This window comes from Cetorhinus maximus, chromosome 6, assembly GCF_964194155.1.
Source record: "Cetorhinus maximus chromosome 6, sCetMax3.hap1.1, whole genome shotgun sequence".
NCBI classification, from domain to species: domain Eukaryota; kingdom Metazoa; phylum Chordata; class Chondrichthyes; order Lamniformes; family Cetorhinidae; genus Cetorhinus; species Cetorhinus maximus.
The window spans coordinates 104,497,560-104,511,024 of NC_135884.1; the positions used below are offsets into that span (position 1 = coordinate 104,497,560).

The window sequence follows — 13,465 nt, forward strand, 5'->3', positions numbered from 1 at the left end:
AAGACTTGTAGTCCAGAACTTGCCGTGCGCCTAGCTAAGTTGTTCCAGTACAGCAACAACACTGGCATCTACCTGGCAAACTGGAAAATTGCACAGGTATGTCCCATCCACAAAAAATAGGACAAATGCAACCCAGCAAGTTGCTGCCCCATCAGTCTACTCTCCATCTTCAGTAAAGTTATGGAAGGGGTCATCAACAGTGCTAACAAGCAACACTTGCTTCGCAATAACCTGCTCACTGACAGTCAGTTTGGGTTCCGCCAGCCTCATTCCAGCCTTGGTTTAAACATGGACAAAATAGCTGAACTGTAGAGGTGTGCTGAGAGTGACTGCCCTTGACATCAAGACAGTATTTGACTGAGTATGGCATCAAGAAACCCTAGCAAAACTGCAGCCAATGGGAATCAGTGGGAAAACTCTTATGCATACATAATACAAAGGAACATGGTTGTGGTTGCTGGAGGTCAATCATCTGAGTTCCAGGACATCATTGCAGGAGTTCCTCAGAGTAGTGTCCTAGGCCCAACCATCTTCAACTGCTTCATCAATGACCTTCCTTCCAGCGTAAGGTCAGAAATGGGGATGTTTGCTGATGATTGCACAATGTTCATCACCATTTGTGGCTCCTCAGATATTGAAGGAATCGTACCCATATGCAGCAAGATCTGGACAACATTCAGGCTTGGGCTGATAAGTGACAAGTAACATTTGCGCCACACAAGTGCAAGGCAATGACCATCTCCAAGAAGAGAGAATCTAGGCATCTCCCCATGACATTCAATGGCATCATCATCACTGAATCTCCTACTATCAACATCATGGGGGTTTCCACTGACCAGAAACTGAACTGGACCAGCCACATGAGTACTGTGGCTAGAAGAGCAGGTCAGAGGCTGGGAATTCTACAATGAGTAACTCACATCCTGACTCCCCAAAGCCTGTCCATCATCTACAAGGCACAAGTTAGAAGTGTGATGGAAAACTCTCCACTTGTCTGGGTAAGTGCAGCTCCAACAACACTCAAAAGCTTGACACCATCCAGGACAAAGCTGCCCGCTGGATTGGCACCCCATCCACCACTTTAAACATTCACTCCCTCCACCACCGATGCACAATGGCAGCAGAGTGTACCATCTGCAGCAACTCACCAAAATTCCTTCAACAGCATCTTCCAAGCTCTCGACCTCTACCACCTAGAAGGACAAGGGCAGCAGATGCATGGGAACACCACCACCACCACTTTGAAGTTCCCCTCCAAGTCACACATCATCCTGACTTGGAACAGCTGTTACCGACTAGAGCTCTAGCTGCGACAAAGCACAGACCTGAAGGCATGGAAGGTACGTCCAAATCTTAAGCCTTCAACAGAGAATCTGAGTCTAAGACAAAATGCAATAGATCCGGCGCATTTGGCTGTTTTTCTCCCCTCCATAAGTGTTGACTTTTTGTTCAAGTATGTTTTTTAATTCTTTCCCAGGCAGCATTCCTTCAATGTTGCTGGGTCAAAATCCTGGAACTCCCTTTCAGCAGCACTCTGAGTGTACGTACACCACATAGAGTGCAGCGATTGAAGAAGGTGGCTCACCACCACCTTCTCAAGTGCAATCAGGGATGGGCAACAAAGGCTGGCCTATCCAGCAATGCCCACATCCCGAGAAAAAATACAAAAAGACATACTTATGCAAAAGATCAACATTATGGAGGGGAGAAAAAACAGCCGAAACACAAGACCAATTGCTTTTTGTCTTAAGCTCAGATTCTCTATTGTAGGTTTAAGATGCAGACATACCTTCCAGGCCTTCATGTCTGTGCTTTGTCTCAGCTAGAACTCTCCCACTGGCACAGGTGGTGACAACAAAATTGAAGAACTGGAACCCTTTCTTAGTCTTGGCACTTTCATTACATCGGTGCCAAACACAAAGAATTAAGTTTAAATTAGTTACTGCAAATAAAATGAATGTATTTAAATGCCATTCTTTCTCTTTACTGAGAGTGACAAAGAATTTTGTTAACAAATGTATTCATGGTGGGTGAAAAATCAAGAGAAAGAAATTGATTTCATAGTTACACTAAGATATGCAATGGTTACAAAATGGCAGCATTGCTACATGATAAACATCTCCATTGGTGGGTATAATTACCTTTAGTTTATTTTGAAAGTTATTAAATGAGCCTCACATGTGAAACACAGATTTATCACACTACTGCTTATGATCAGAGTTTCCACTAATTTAATTTGTTTATCATTTTCTACTGACCTTTTAGCAACATTTTAATGAAATTATGTTTGGAATGCATCAAGAAAGCTTCAACATGTATTAAACATTTTCCTGTGGGCTTGTATTTTTATTTACAGATATCAACACTTCAAGAAACATACTTCTAAAATGTTACATTTTAGCTACCTCGTTATCACGTACTGATAACCCAGGCAAAAATTTCAACCGACGCATTTAACAACATTTTATAATGCGAATGTAAAGCAAAAAGTGCAACAGTAACAATGATAAATTAAAAACTCACATCCAAACAATGGAATGTCAGCATTCTCAGCTCTTGAGACAACTGATGGTATCTCAGCAACGATATTCACAACTGCATCAAAGAAAGTTGAGTGAGGGGCAACCACAAGAATTGGTGCTTCAGTTGCCTCAGCCTTTTTTCCCTTCACCTTAATTTGCATGAAACCCATACAGAAGAAAAACGCACGGCCCAAGGATTTCAACACAACTCGTGAAACACGGCTGTAAATGAAATTGATGAAAGAAATTAGCACTTCCTCCAGTCTATACAATAAGAACACAGATTACCTTATTTTGCTGAGAGAAGGGCAAGAATAGAAAATAAATTTTAGACTAAACTCATTTACAACCATATACATTGAAGATTTTGTGTTCATGTCTCCTTTGCAAGGTTGGCACCTGACAAACAATCTTACGTAGACTAATAGTGACAAAGAAAATATCAAACTTTTCTAAAGGTGGTGTTCAAATTTTGGAGTCCAATTTTTAAAAATTGTGATATACTTGAAAGTAACATAAGTAACTCTATGCGCCACCTGTTCAGAAAAATAGTTGAATAAATTAGATGCCAGGAATTTCAAAATGAAGTTATGACTATTTTTGAAGAGGCCGAATAGCCTGGCACTTGAGGACATGGAGTCCTCTATTAGTCCTGGCAGCACTAAGCTCCCCGCATCGGGAGGAGAGCCACCAACAGCACAATATTAATACAAATGATCCTTTTAGATTTACAAAAGATATAAATAAACTAAGCCATGATCATATTGCATTATCAATGATATCTTAACATCCTGCGGGACCCACTCCTCAGGTCAAAGCAAATGGGCATAAAGTGCTTGTTAGTCATGTTCCTTTTTTGTCTTTCTAATGATTGTTCACATGCCTGGTTTGTTAAGCTTTGTGTGGTCTAAATCACATTTTTTTTCTTCATTTGGAGATGTTATTTACAGGCTATCAAAACCATGAGCTACCTCTTTCTGCTTTTGTTAGCATAACTCTATTTACCTTCATCTATATTCCTATAAGGGATGACTATCCAACTGTTGGTCCTCAGGCCACATGGTTCTCAAGCCCCAACGACCAACACTCAAAAGTCAGTTAAAATCGCAACACTTTGCGATTTTGTTTCTTATTGGTTAGTTTGTCTTGCTTGACGTTCAGCAGACCAGTGGTTTGGAAAGGACAGGTTTTTAAAGTTCTGCTGCTTTATGTGTAGATAAATTCTATATCAGAATACCAGGATCTGCCTCGACCAGCAGTTCAAGATATATGCAGCTTAACAGGGAACAGGGAAACCTTTAAATGTGCTGTAAGTAAACTCCTCAGTACATCCCTATACAGCCCACAACTCTACCAAAGAAAAGACTTCTTCTACAACACAACAAATCTAGTCTTACCTAAACACTAAACGATATCCACAACAATCTGGAGAAGTTCATGACTACAATTCCCCTTTGATTTGTCCCTCACCTTTATGTTGTCTATCTCTGACTCTCTTCCCAGACTACATCTCAGGCAATGAAATTTCCACAGATGTTTAATAGAATAATTCCAGACTCTCCATGACATTTTTTCACCTTTCTTCCAGCAACAGTTCAATTTTTTCTTTCAGCATCTGCTCTGACAATTTTCCATGCCAGAGGTCCTGAAACATCTTCCTTTTTTCTCCGCTAACGGCCACAATTGAGGAAAAGTCTTAAGGGTAATAATTGTAACTGACCCATTTCCTATATCTCTGCCCTCCCCATCCACAAGGGCGATAGAACCATTTTAGTTCCAATACACACACCTCTGCATTCCCCAGATCATCTTCCACCATTTACATTGTGATCCCATCAACAAACATCTTCTGGAGATACAGTTGCTTTTACAACAATCTCATTCACACTCCCTTAACCTTTCCTATAGCTGCCTCCCCGATGTAAGCGTAGAAGATGCAACGCCTATATGTTTATTCCCACAGAGTGTGTAAACTTTCAATTCTTCTATTCTTTTAAACCAAGTATGGCCATAGGCCTACTTTTTTTTTGCACCAATAGATGGCATGTTTGATTTGTAATCTTTTGCCATTGCTCTCTTCTCCATCCTGTCTTTAGGTCAGTCCAAGGAAGACATTCAACCACTTTCTTTTCTCAATTCTGAAAAAGATCCCTACCTGAAATATTAACCTTTCTTCTCAGATCAATAAAAATTGTGATCTGAAAACAGTTTTAAGTTTTTAATCAAACAAATGACACGAGAACAAATTTTACCCAACAAGCTTTTATCATGGCAGTCAAGGTTTACAGGGCCTTCCATTGGGCTGAGCCACTTGTGACACCCCTGATTCAGCACGGTGTGTGCGTTGCAGCATATTCAAATTACTATTCCAGGAATTTTTGGAGTAAGGTCGCAATGAGAAGATCAGTGTATAAAACTGGATATGTTATGGTGAATGACCACTGCTAATTTCTACCCCTAGAAGATCGCCCGGAGTCATGCCTGCCTCAATTTACCTGTTGTTGAAACCCTCATTCATGCCTTTGTAACCTTCAGACTTGATTATTCCAATACATTTCTGGCTAGCTTCTACATTCTACCTTCCATAAACTTTGAGGTCATCCAAAACGCCGCTGCCCATGTCCTTACTTGTACCAAGTCCCGTTTACCTGCCAGCCCTGTGCTCACTGACCTATACTGGTTCCTGGTCAAGTGACGGCTGTATAAACAGATTGCTGTTGCCATTTGTTGCCAGTTGCACTGTTCCCAGAAGTTCTATACCACTATTTTAAAGACAATTGCTGATGGAAGAGGATGGACAGGAGAGATAAACGATTGGTCAAGGCAATAAATATGTAATTAAATTATGTACACACAGCTAAATAAAATCTTCCAATCCATTACGCTTAATCTGTTAAGCATGTTCATTGCATTAACTCTCTAACCATCTGGTGCAACTAGTCGATACATATTGACCTTCACTTCTTTCAGTAAAAGACCAGAGGGTTTTGTTTTAGGCATGCTTTAAAGGATTTTTTAACCTTTTAATCATACAACTCAATATAAAAAGACAATTAAACATTTGATGTTTATGTTTTTTTTCCATTCTTAAAGGTTACTGGGCACATAAGCATAGATCAGTCTCTGAAAAGGAAATAATGCAGCCAAAAACTTAGTCACATTACTAAATCCATTTATGAATTATTTACCTATGAATTATCCTCCTTAAATTTTACAAACATTCAACAGCTTCAGGAAATTTTACGTGATACTATTCCAATAAATTGATTTTCATTTGAGCTAATGGATTCAACTCAAAAGTAATGAACAAAATAGAATAGATTTGGTGGTGCTAAATGTTTAATAATAAAACAGATGCATAGCATCCATAAGCACTGATAAAATCTACTGACCAGCTAGATAACAATGACTATACCATGACAAAATGACAATGACAAAACTATATTCCAGCATATTTTTGTGCAATCTAAAATTTGGACTTAATTTGGAACATACATAATGAACACAGAATATGGAAACTACAGTGGAATTATCTAGAAAAATGTATATTAGAAAATGAAAAATCATTTACAAAAGTAGGCTGACTAGTGAAGTATTTACAGTGGAATAATTCTGAAACAAATGCTTCTTTGACTCTCAAAATTGCTTAGATGTGCTACAATGTACAACAATGTCATCCTTTTAAACTACTCTCCCTTAATCTTGACACTAACAGTTATTCTTAATTTCCGATACATCAATTTCCTAAAGATTAAATAAATAGAAACAAACTCACTCGGCAATTCATAATATGCTCCAAGCCACATCATCTAGCTAACCCCAAGTTTCCATCAGACCAGAGTAATCCCCATTGGCCTAAAAAGGTGCCCATTAGGTTATGACTTTTTAAAAACAAAATCCTAATCAATGCATACTCCAAGCATGATAAACCAGAATGTTGCATGGTGGGCTGAGGAGCAAGATGTCAAAATGAGTTGATTCTGCATAATCCATTGAGCAATAAGGCGTCAAGCACATTTCAATAAACCATCAAAAAATAAAAATATCTGGAAAAACTCAGCAGGTCTGGCAGCATCTGCGGAGAGGAACACAGTTAACGTTTCAAGTCCGTATGACTCTTCAACAGAACTAAGTAAAAATATTAAAGAGGTGAAATATAAGCTGGTTTAAGGGGGGGGAGGTGGTGGCTCAGGTAGAGCTGGATAGAGGGCCAGTGATAGGTGGAGATAGCCAAAAGATGTCATAGACAAAAGGACAAAGAGGTGTTGAAGGTGGTGATATTATCTAAGGAATGTGTTAATTAAGGGTAGAAAGCAGGACAAGCAGGGTACTGATAGCCCTAGTGGGGGTGGGGTAGGGTGAAGGGAAGGGATCGAAATAGGCTAAAAGATAGAGATAAAACAATCTCTACCTTTCCAATCCACCTATCACTGGCCCTCTATCCAGCTCTACCTGTCCCACCACCCCCCCTTAAACCAGCTTACATTTCACCTCTTTTCTATTGTTACTTAGTGCTGTTGAAGAGTCATATGGACTCGAAACGTTAACTGTGTTCCTCTCCGCAGATGCTGCCAGACCTGCTGAGTTTTTCCAGGTATTTTTATTTTTGTTTTGGATTTCCAGCATCCGCAGTTTTTTGCTTTTATCAATAAACCATCAATTGGATAAGTCTCCACCTCTAAAAAAAAAACACAGCTCATGGTGCATCAAATTGCCACTGGTGCAATTAAAACAAAGGTTTTGGATACAGCAAGCACTGCTAACACATTGTGTTACAAAGGAGATAGCAACTGGAATTAGTAAAACTTTGACATTTCTATACACTAGTTAAATCTGGGAAAAGGTCCTGGGGTATCACACCATCATTTACAAGAGTTAAGACGCATACCTGAAAACTACAGACCAACAAACTTAATATTTGTTGTGAGGAAAATCAAAGTGATCTGATGCCAAGTAGCAGGAGAAAATCATAACCTGTTAGGGTAGTCAAATAAGTTCAGCAGGGTCAGACTCCCACAAATTTACATCTACCAAATCCAAAAATTTGAATGTAGTGTTGCAACATATTGAAATTACTTTTGCAGGAATTTTTGGAGTAAGGTTGCAATGAGAACATCAGTGTATAAAACTGGGTATGTTACAGTGAATGACCACCGCCTATTTCTACTGCCACTACCGCTTTGACCCAAGTTTTTAGCCATCTATCATAATATTGCTTAGTGTGGCTCAGTGTTTAATTTACATCTACTGCTCCAAAAATTAGAAATGCGGGGCAGAATTTTACGGCAGCGGAATTTTACGTTCCTGCTGAAGTCAATGGGGTTTATAATGGCTCGCCGCATTTTACCGCCCCGTCCCCACCGAAACGAGGCCGTAAAGTTCTGCCCGCAGTTTCAAAATTATTTGCTGGATTACATATTTGCTCTCTCACTCAATATCTGGATGAAGCAAACCCATTAGATGTTTTCTTGAGCCATTAGTAGCTCACCCAGTCATTCCAACAAAGGCATACACCTATAGTGGAGCGTAATATTTTGCTACACATTTAAGGTGTAAAGAGGCTACATTTGTTATGTCCTATATGGATTGGGAACCTCCGCTATCATACGGATATGAAACAGGCTACATATGTTTCTATTGTGTTGTGTGAGGCAAGAGGTGTTATAATATCATGACTGTATTTGTCAATGCCTGCATGCTTTTTCTCGGTTGGGGGGGTGGGGGAGAGAGAAAAAGGGAAAAAAGCACTCATTTACATTGGAAACCTCACCCCAGGATTAACAGATTAGCTCATGTGTAGTATTCATACATCAAAATATATTCTGGTATAAATCCAGCAGAAAAGAAATTCTTAAGAGCTGTAGCTTTATGAACCATGATGTTACAAATTGGATTCTGATAATTGTCAAGTCTAAATAACTTACAATCTTTTATTCCTTCCAGGACACCAACAGGATTATCTGAGATTTAATTTATTGAAATATGTTCATGCTGTTTCCAATTGAGGGAATTGACAAAGCATTAATATACATACATAGGTTGTGTATGTGCTGGAGTTGTGAGGGGAGGGAAGAGATTAGGAAAGTTATGCGCTTCAAGATACTCTGAGTTCACAAGAGAATCAGAAAATAAAAGATTTGCAAGGAGTAAATCTTTAGTAAATGACTTTGCTGAAATATGCTGAGGGGAGTACAAAGTAATAATGAAACAGCTGAGGTGAAATAAGAGAGCAGAGTTATCTGTAACCCATAGTCAGGATTACAACAATCCCTTCCCCTTTCAATTTTACAAGCGTTGTCAGCAATTATAAAATGTTCAAATCATTTTTGTATTTAAGGAATCATTGCAGAATACTTTCTTCCATCATAGTGCAACTAGAAGGGTACACATGAGATATCCAAAACTGTGCAAAAAGACTGCCTCAGGTTTCAATTTCCTGCTGATGGAGTTGCTGCAGGAAATCGGCAACAGCTAAAGGGGAACAGCTAGTTCTCTAAAAGAGAGTAGAGTGGTAAGGAAAGCGGCAATGAGGCTCAGCGTGAGAGACACATTACATACTAGTTTACAATTGGTGCTAACTTTTCTCATTACCCTGGCTCCCACCTTTGCAATTTCCTGAAATTGCAAAATAAAACACTATACACTATTGGGGTTCAATCTCTACAGGAGGAAAAGGAGAATGGGACCAAGACAAAGACACGCAATTGACAATTCAAATGAGAGCACAACATATTACCCAATATGGCGAACTGAGAGTAAAGTCTACTGGGTGAACAGCTTGAGCTCAACATGCATCAATGCTAGCTAGCTATATTAGCTGACATGTCCTGAGGCTTTTGCAAGTAAACAATTTCATCAAAAAAATATTTGAAATCAGCCACAAAACCAAATTTCAAGTGGTTTATAAAATTCATCTGAATTCAGTTATTAATCATTTGCTGAACATGACAGTTCATGAGCAGTGGCTTATGCTCCCTTTCTCATGGTTGTAGAATTCTGTTAAGCATCTGGATGACATGACTCGATAACAAGGGAGAACATTATTATTCACTTAAACCCAAAAAGGTATTTGTGTGTGTTTACATATACATACGCAGATCTACATACATACATGTGTGTGTGTATATGTGAATTGATGCTGATCATTTGCCATTGCCATGGGTGTCGAATTACAAAGCTGCTGCTTAAACTGTATTAAGTGCATCAACTATTGAGGGCAGCTCAGACAGCTGTTCATATCTTGTTCAAGCGAAATTATCTGTCATTAAGTCCAATTCCACACCAACTTTCCCTGTAAAATTTTATTGATGTGTGCGGCCAGTTTTTTCAATGTACATATCTTCAAACCTTTTTGTACGGCCACAAATATTTGACACGAATCATGGCCTGCATGATTCAGGCTGCCACACGGCCTTACATACACATAGCCGAGCAGGATCAGTTCTCCACGACCCTGTTGGCTTTACAACACCCATCATTGCTGTGAGCCCATCTTGCCAGTTTGGGTGAGCGGAACACCACCTGATTCCATTTTAAAATTAACAGGACAGTCTGACCGCCTCTTCAACAGATCCAGTTCATTAATCACTTTAGCTTACTTATTATCCCATTATTTTATATTTTGGATCCTAACAATTACTCCATAATACTGTACTGATTGTCAATCCTTTGCTGCATGCCTACTCAATGTCCGAGCTTTAAAGTTCTGAGAGCATTTGGTAAATAACATGCCATGAGGAGTTGTAACTGTTGAAACATGCCAAGTTTATTCAGCACAGTCATTACTCTTCAAGTGGTGTTTTTTTATCAGATAATCTCTATGGGGGCTGAAGTGACAGCATTATTTTTATTATTAAGAATTGACCGTGAGGAGGGAAGTAAGTTTACGACTAAATTGGTTGACTTTACAAAAAAGCAAAATACTGAAGATCCTGAGCATTTTCTGAATTTATACTCACTTCATTTGAGAATGTTGCTTAATTTTGATTCTAGGTTTGAACAACTCTTGAAAAGGAGTATTTGTTTTGAATGATTAAGTTATGAAGTAAAGCACAGTGCTCCTGTATAAGGCTTAGCTTGTGCCACTGAAGTCACTACTTTATCAGTTAAGCCAAACCAAACTAATTATTCGATCACTGCTTTGATACGACACAGTAATCTAGGACTAATCTAGTAACCTTGGAAACTAACCTGGGTTTCCGTTCCCATCTTCCTTATCTTACCTTATCTAAGGCCCACATCGGAAGTGCAGCTTTGTGCACACAAGAGGGGATTAGACCAGGCTCCACCTTGTTACACACAGTTCATTGGCATTCTATGCCTAGATTGTTATGGAAAATATTTATTTTTGGGAGGTACTGAAATCCTGTTGGCATCACCAACACAAGTCACTACCTTCAGAGAATGAGGCAAGAAAATATATTCTGAAGAGCTAAATTTATTTGGGTGGCATTGTAATACTTTTTCACTGATGCAAATGCAATTTTGGTTATAGATTAACTTGAAAACTGAGAACTGCAACTGGAGTTTCAAATCCCAAATGAAACCCAAGCAGACTAAAGACAAGTGATGTGTGATCCCTCCAAGAAGAACTTTACACTGTGTAGTATAATTCCAGCCTCAAGTGAAGCCACATTTCAAGTGTCCAGGCATCCACCAGGCCACCATGAAATGTAAAATTTTGATTAGAACCTGTGTGGTCAGAGAATGCACAGAGCTCAGCTATCATTGCACCTTTGATACCAGTTAGACTCATAAGAACAAAATAAAAAGGAGCAGGGGTAAACTTTTCACCCCCTCGAGCCTGCTCCACCATTCAATACAATCATGGCTGATCTTATATCTCACTCCACTTTCTCACCCACTCCCAAACAGATATTACAACAGCCTACCAACTGCACATGGCAAGCAGCCAGTTAGAGTCAACTCCTTAGCTGGAAGAAATATGTAGTCTTAAGATCATCCTCCATGTAGGTAATGAATGCTATTCTTTTTTGGCAATTGATATCTGTTTGTGACCAAAAATAACCAGTGCTTACCGCTTCCAGTTTGGAATTGGCTCTTCACTTGTACACAGCGGACAGCACATCCGTCCTAAAAACGCAAATGGCCAAGCAACGAGGACAATGAAGAAAATGCACAGGAGGCGCAAGGGTACAAGAGTGATGCTGGCCAGAGCTATCTACAAAGGCACAATAAAATTATTAGGTGATTGTCAATTCACTGCACTCAGCAGAAAACCATTTCCATGAAAAATAAACAGAAAACAATAAAACTACCCAAAAAACACAAAGTGCTGCACTCAGGAAAAATGTAACACACCCGATAAAACATACGGAACTAAGCCCCACAAATCCACAGAACTGTGTTCAGACAAAGAGAAACAGAGCTAACTGCTGACCATGGCAATGGTGAACTCAACTGGTCACCAAACCCACCCACACTCTTGACTCCAGGCTCAGTTTTAAATCTGCTGGACCACGCTAACCCCTCATTACTATTGCTATGTTGACCCATACTACACTAACCATACAGTGTTGCCCCATCACCACCCTGTTGACCCCATACTGATCCTGCATCCTGTTGACCCCAGTACTGACCTCACTCTGACCTGCACCCTGTTGATCCTCAGTACATTCTGACCCTGCTGACCCCAGTACTGACCCTGCACCATTGACCCCATGTTCACTCCATACTCTGACCCTGCACCCTGTTGACCTCCAGCACTAATCCCACACTCTGACCCTACACCCTGTTGACCCCGTATTGACTCCACACTCTGACCCTGTACCTGTTGACCCCCAGTGTTCACTCCATACTCTGACCCTGCACCTTACTGACCCCACACCCTGCTGACCCCGTATTGACTCCATACTCTGACCCTGTGCCTGTTGACCCCTACTGTTGACTCCATACTCTGACCCTGCACCCTGTTGACCCGCAGTACTGACACCACAGAGCCCTGCACCTTGCTGACCCAAGTTCTGACCCCATTACTGACCCTGAACTCTGTTGATCCTCAGTGTTCATCCCACAGTACGACCCCGCTGGCCGCTAACGGCTGCCTCACACACAGAATCGCCTTCCACTCTGCACCTACTTTGAGCTTGTCCGTCACGCTGAGCTCGATATGATAAATGAAGGGGTTGAGGATGGGCGGCTGGAAGAGCGAGTGCTGCCTGGGCATAGGGAACACCCTGCTGACGGACCTGGATCTACTCCTGCCCCCGCTCACGACGCAAGAAGCCGACATCCCGCCTGGAGCCTGCTTCACTTCAGACCGTGCGCTGCTCAACCAGAGGCATGCGCAGATCGACCCCGCCCCCCTCGCCTGGGGCATGCGCGGAGCGGCCCAACCAGGTACCGCCCCGCCCCGCACGCGCTGCCCCGGGAGGATGCAGAGTGAAGGCAATGACCCTGGCTGGGGATTGCATTGGTTGACAACTCTTAATAGGTTAAATTATCTTAAACAATATCTCAGTCTGCTTTGTAATGCCGCAACTCAAACATGCAGTATTTAATGTTTTTGCCCTGATAGTCACTGTAGAGGCGTCCCTATCTATAACAAATAACTTAAAAAATGAATCGTTTGTCCAATCATGGACAGAGTCAAACATGTCAAACCTCGTTTATTTCTAATGAGTCATGAGGTGATAATATTAATGTCACTTTCGGTGCGACCCTGGAAACTGTATCTTTGGCGTAGGTGTAATTTTATTACCAAAATTTGTGAAGAGGGCAAAACAATTTTATTTTAGTTACCCTGAATTTTTCAACACCTGGACTACGTTTTAAGTTTAACTGTAATGTCATCACACCAGAAACAGAATTGACCATTAGGTGGAGCAAATATTTTTTCGAATGAGTTTAGATTACACAGCCAGAAATAGGTTGTCTATCCAGCTGAGGGGAAATTTTTGTTCCTTTAAAAGATTGATTTAAAA

At 40.5% G+C, this 13,465-nt stretch overlaps 1 protein-coding gene across 2 annotated transcripts in view; it reads right to left on the bottom strand.

Moving 5' to 3' along the window:
* Positions 1-12,833, bottom strand: part of lpcat2 (lysophosphatidylcholine acyltransferase 2) — a 78,771-nt gene extending 65,938 nt beyond the window's left edge. The window contains exons 1-3 of one of the 2 annotated variants that reach the window (XM_078544244.1): positions 12,622-12,833; positions 11,561-11,703; positions 2,524-2,744 (exon numbers count right to left, since the gene is read on the bottom strand). In XM_078544244.1, the coding sequence (XP_078400370.1) occupies positions 2,524-2,744; positions 11,561-11,703; positions 12,622-12,774 (517 nt within the window). In that variant the 5' untranslated portion in view covers positions 12,775-12,833. Of the gene's footprint in view, positions 1-2,523; positions 2,745-11,560; positions 11,704-12,522 lie in introns of both variants that reach the window. The other variant, XM_078544246.1, reaches the window with a different exon arrangement.
* Between the last annotated feature and the right edge of the window lie 632 nt (positions 12,834-13,465).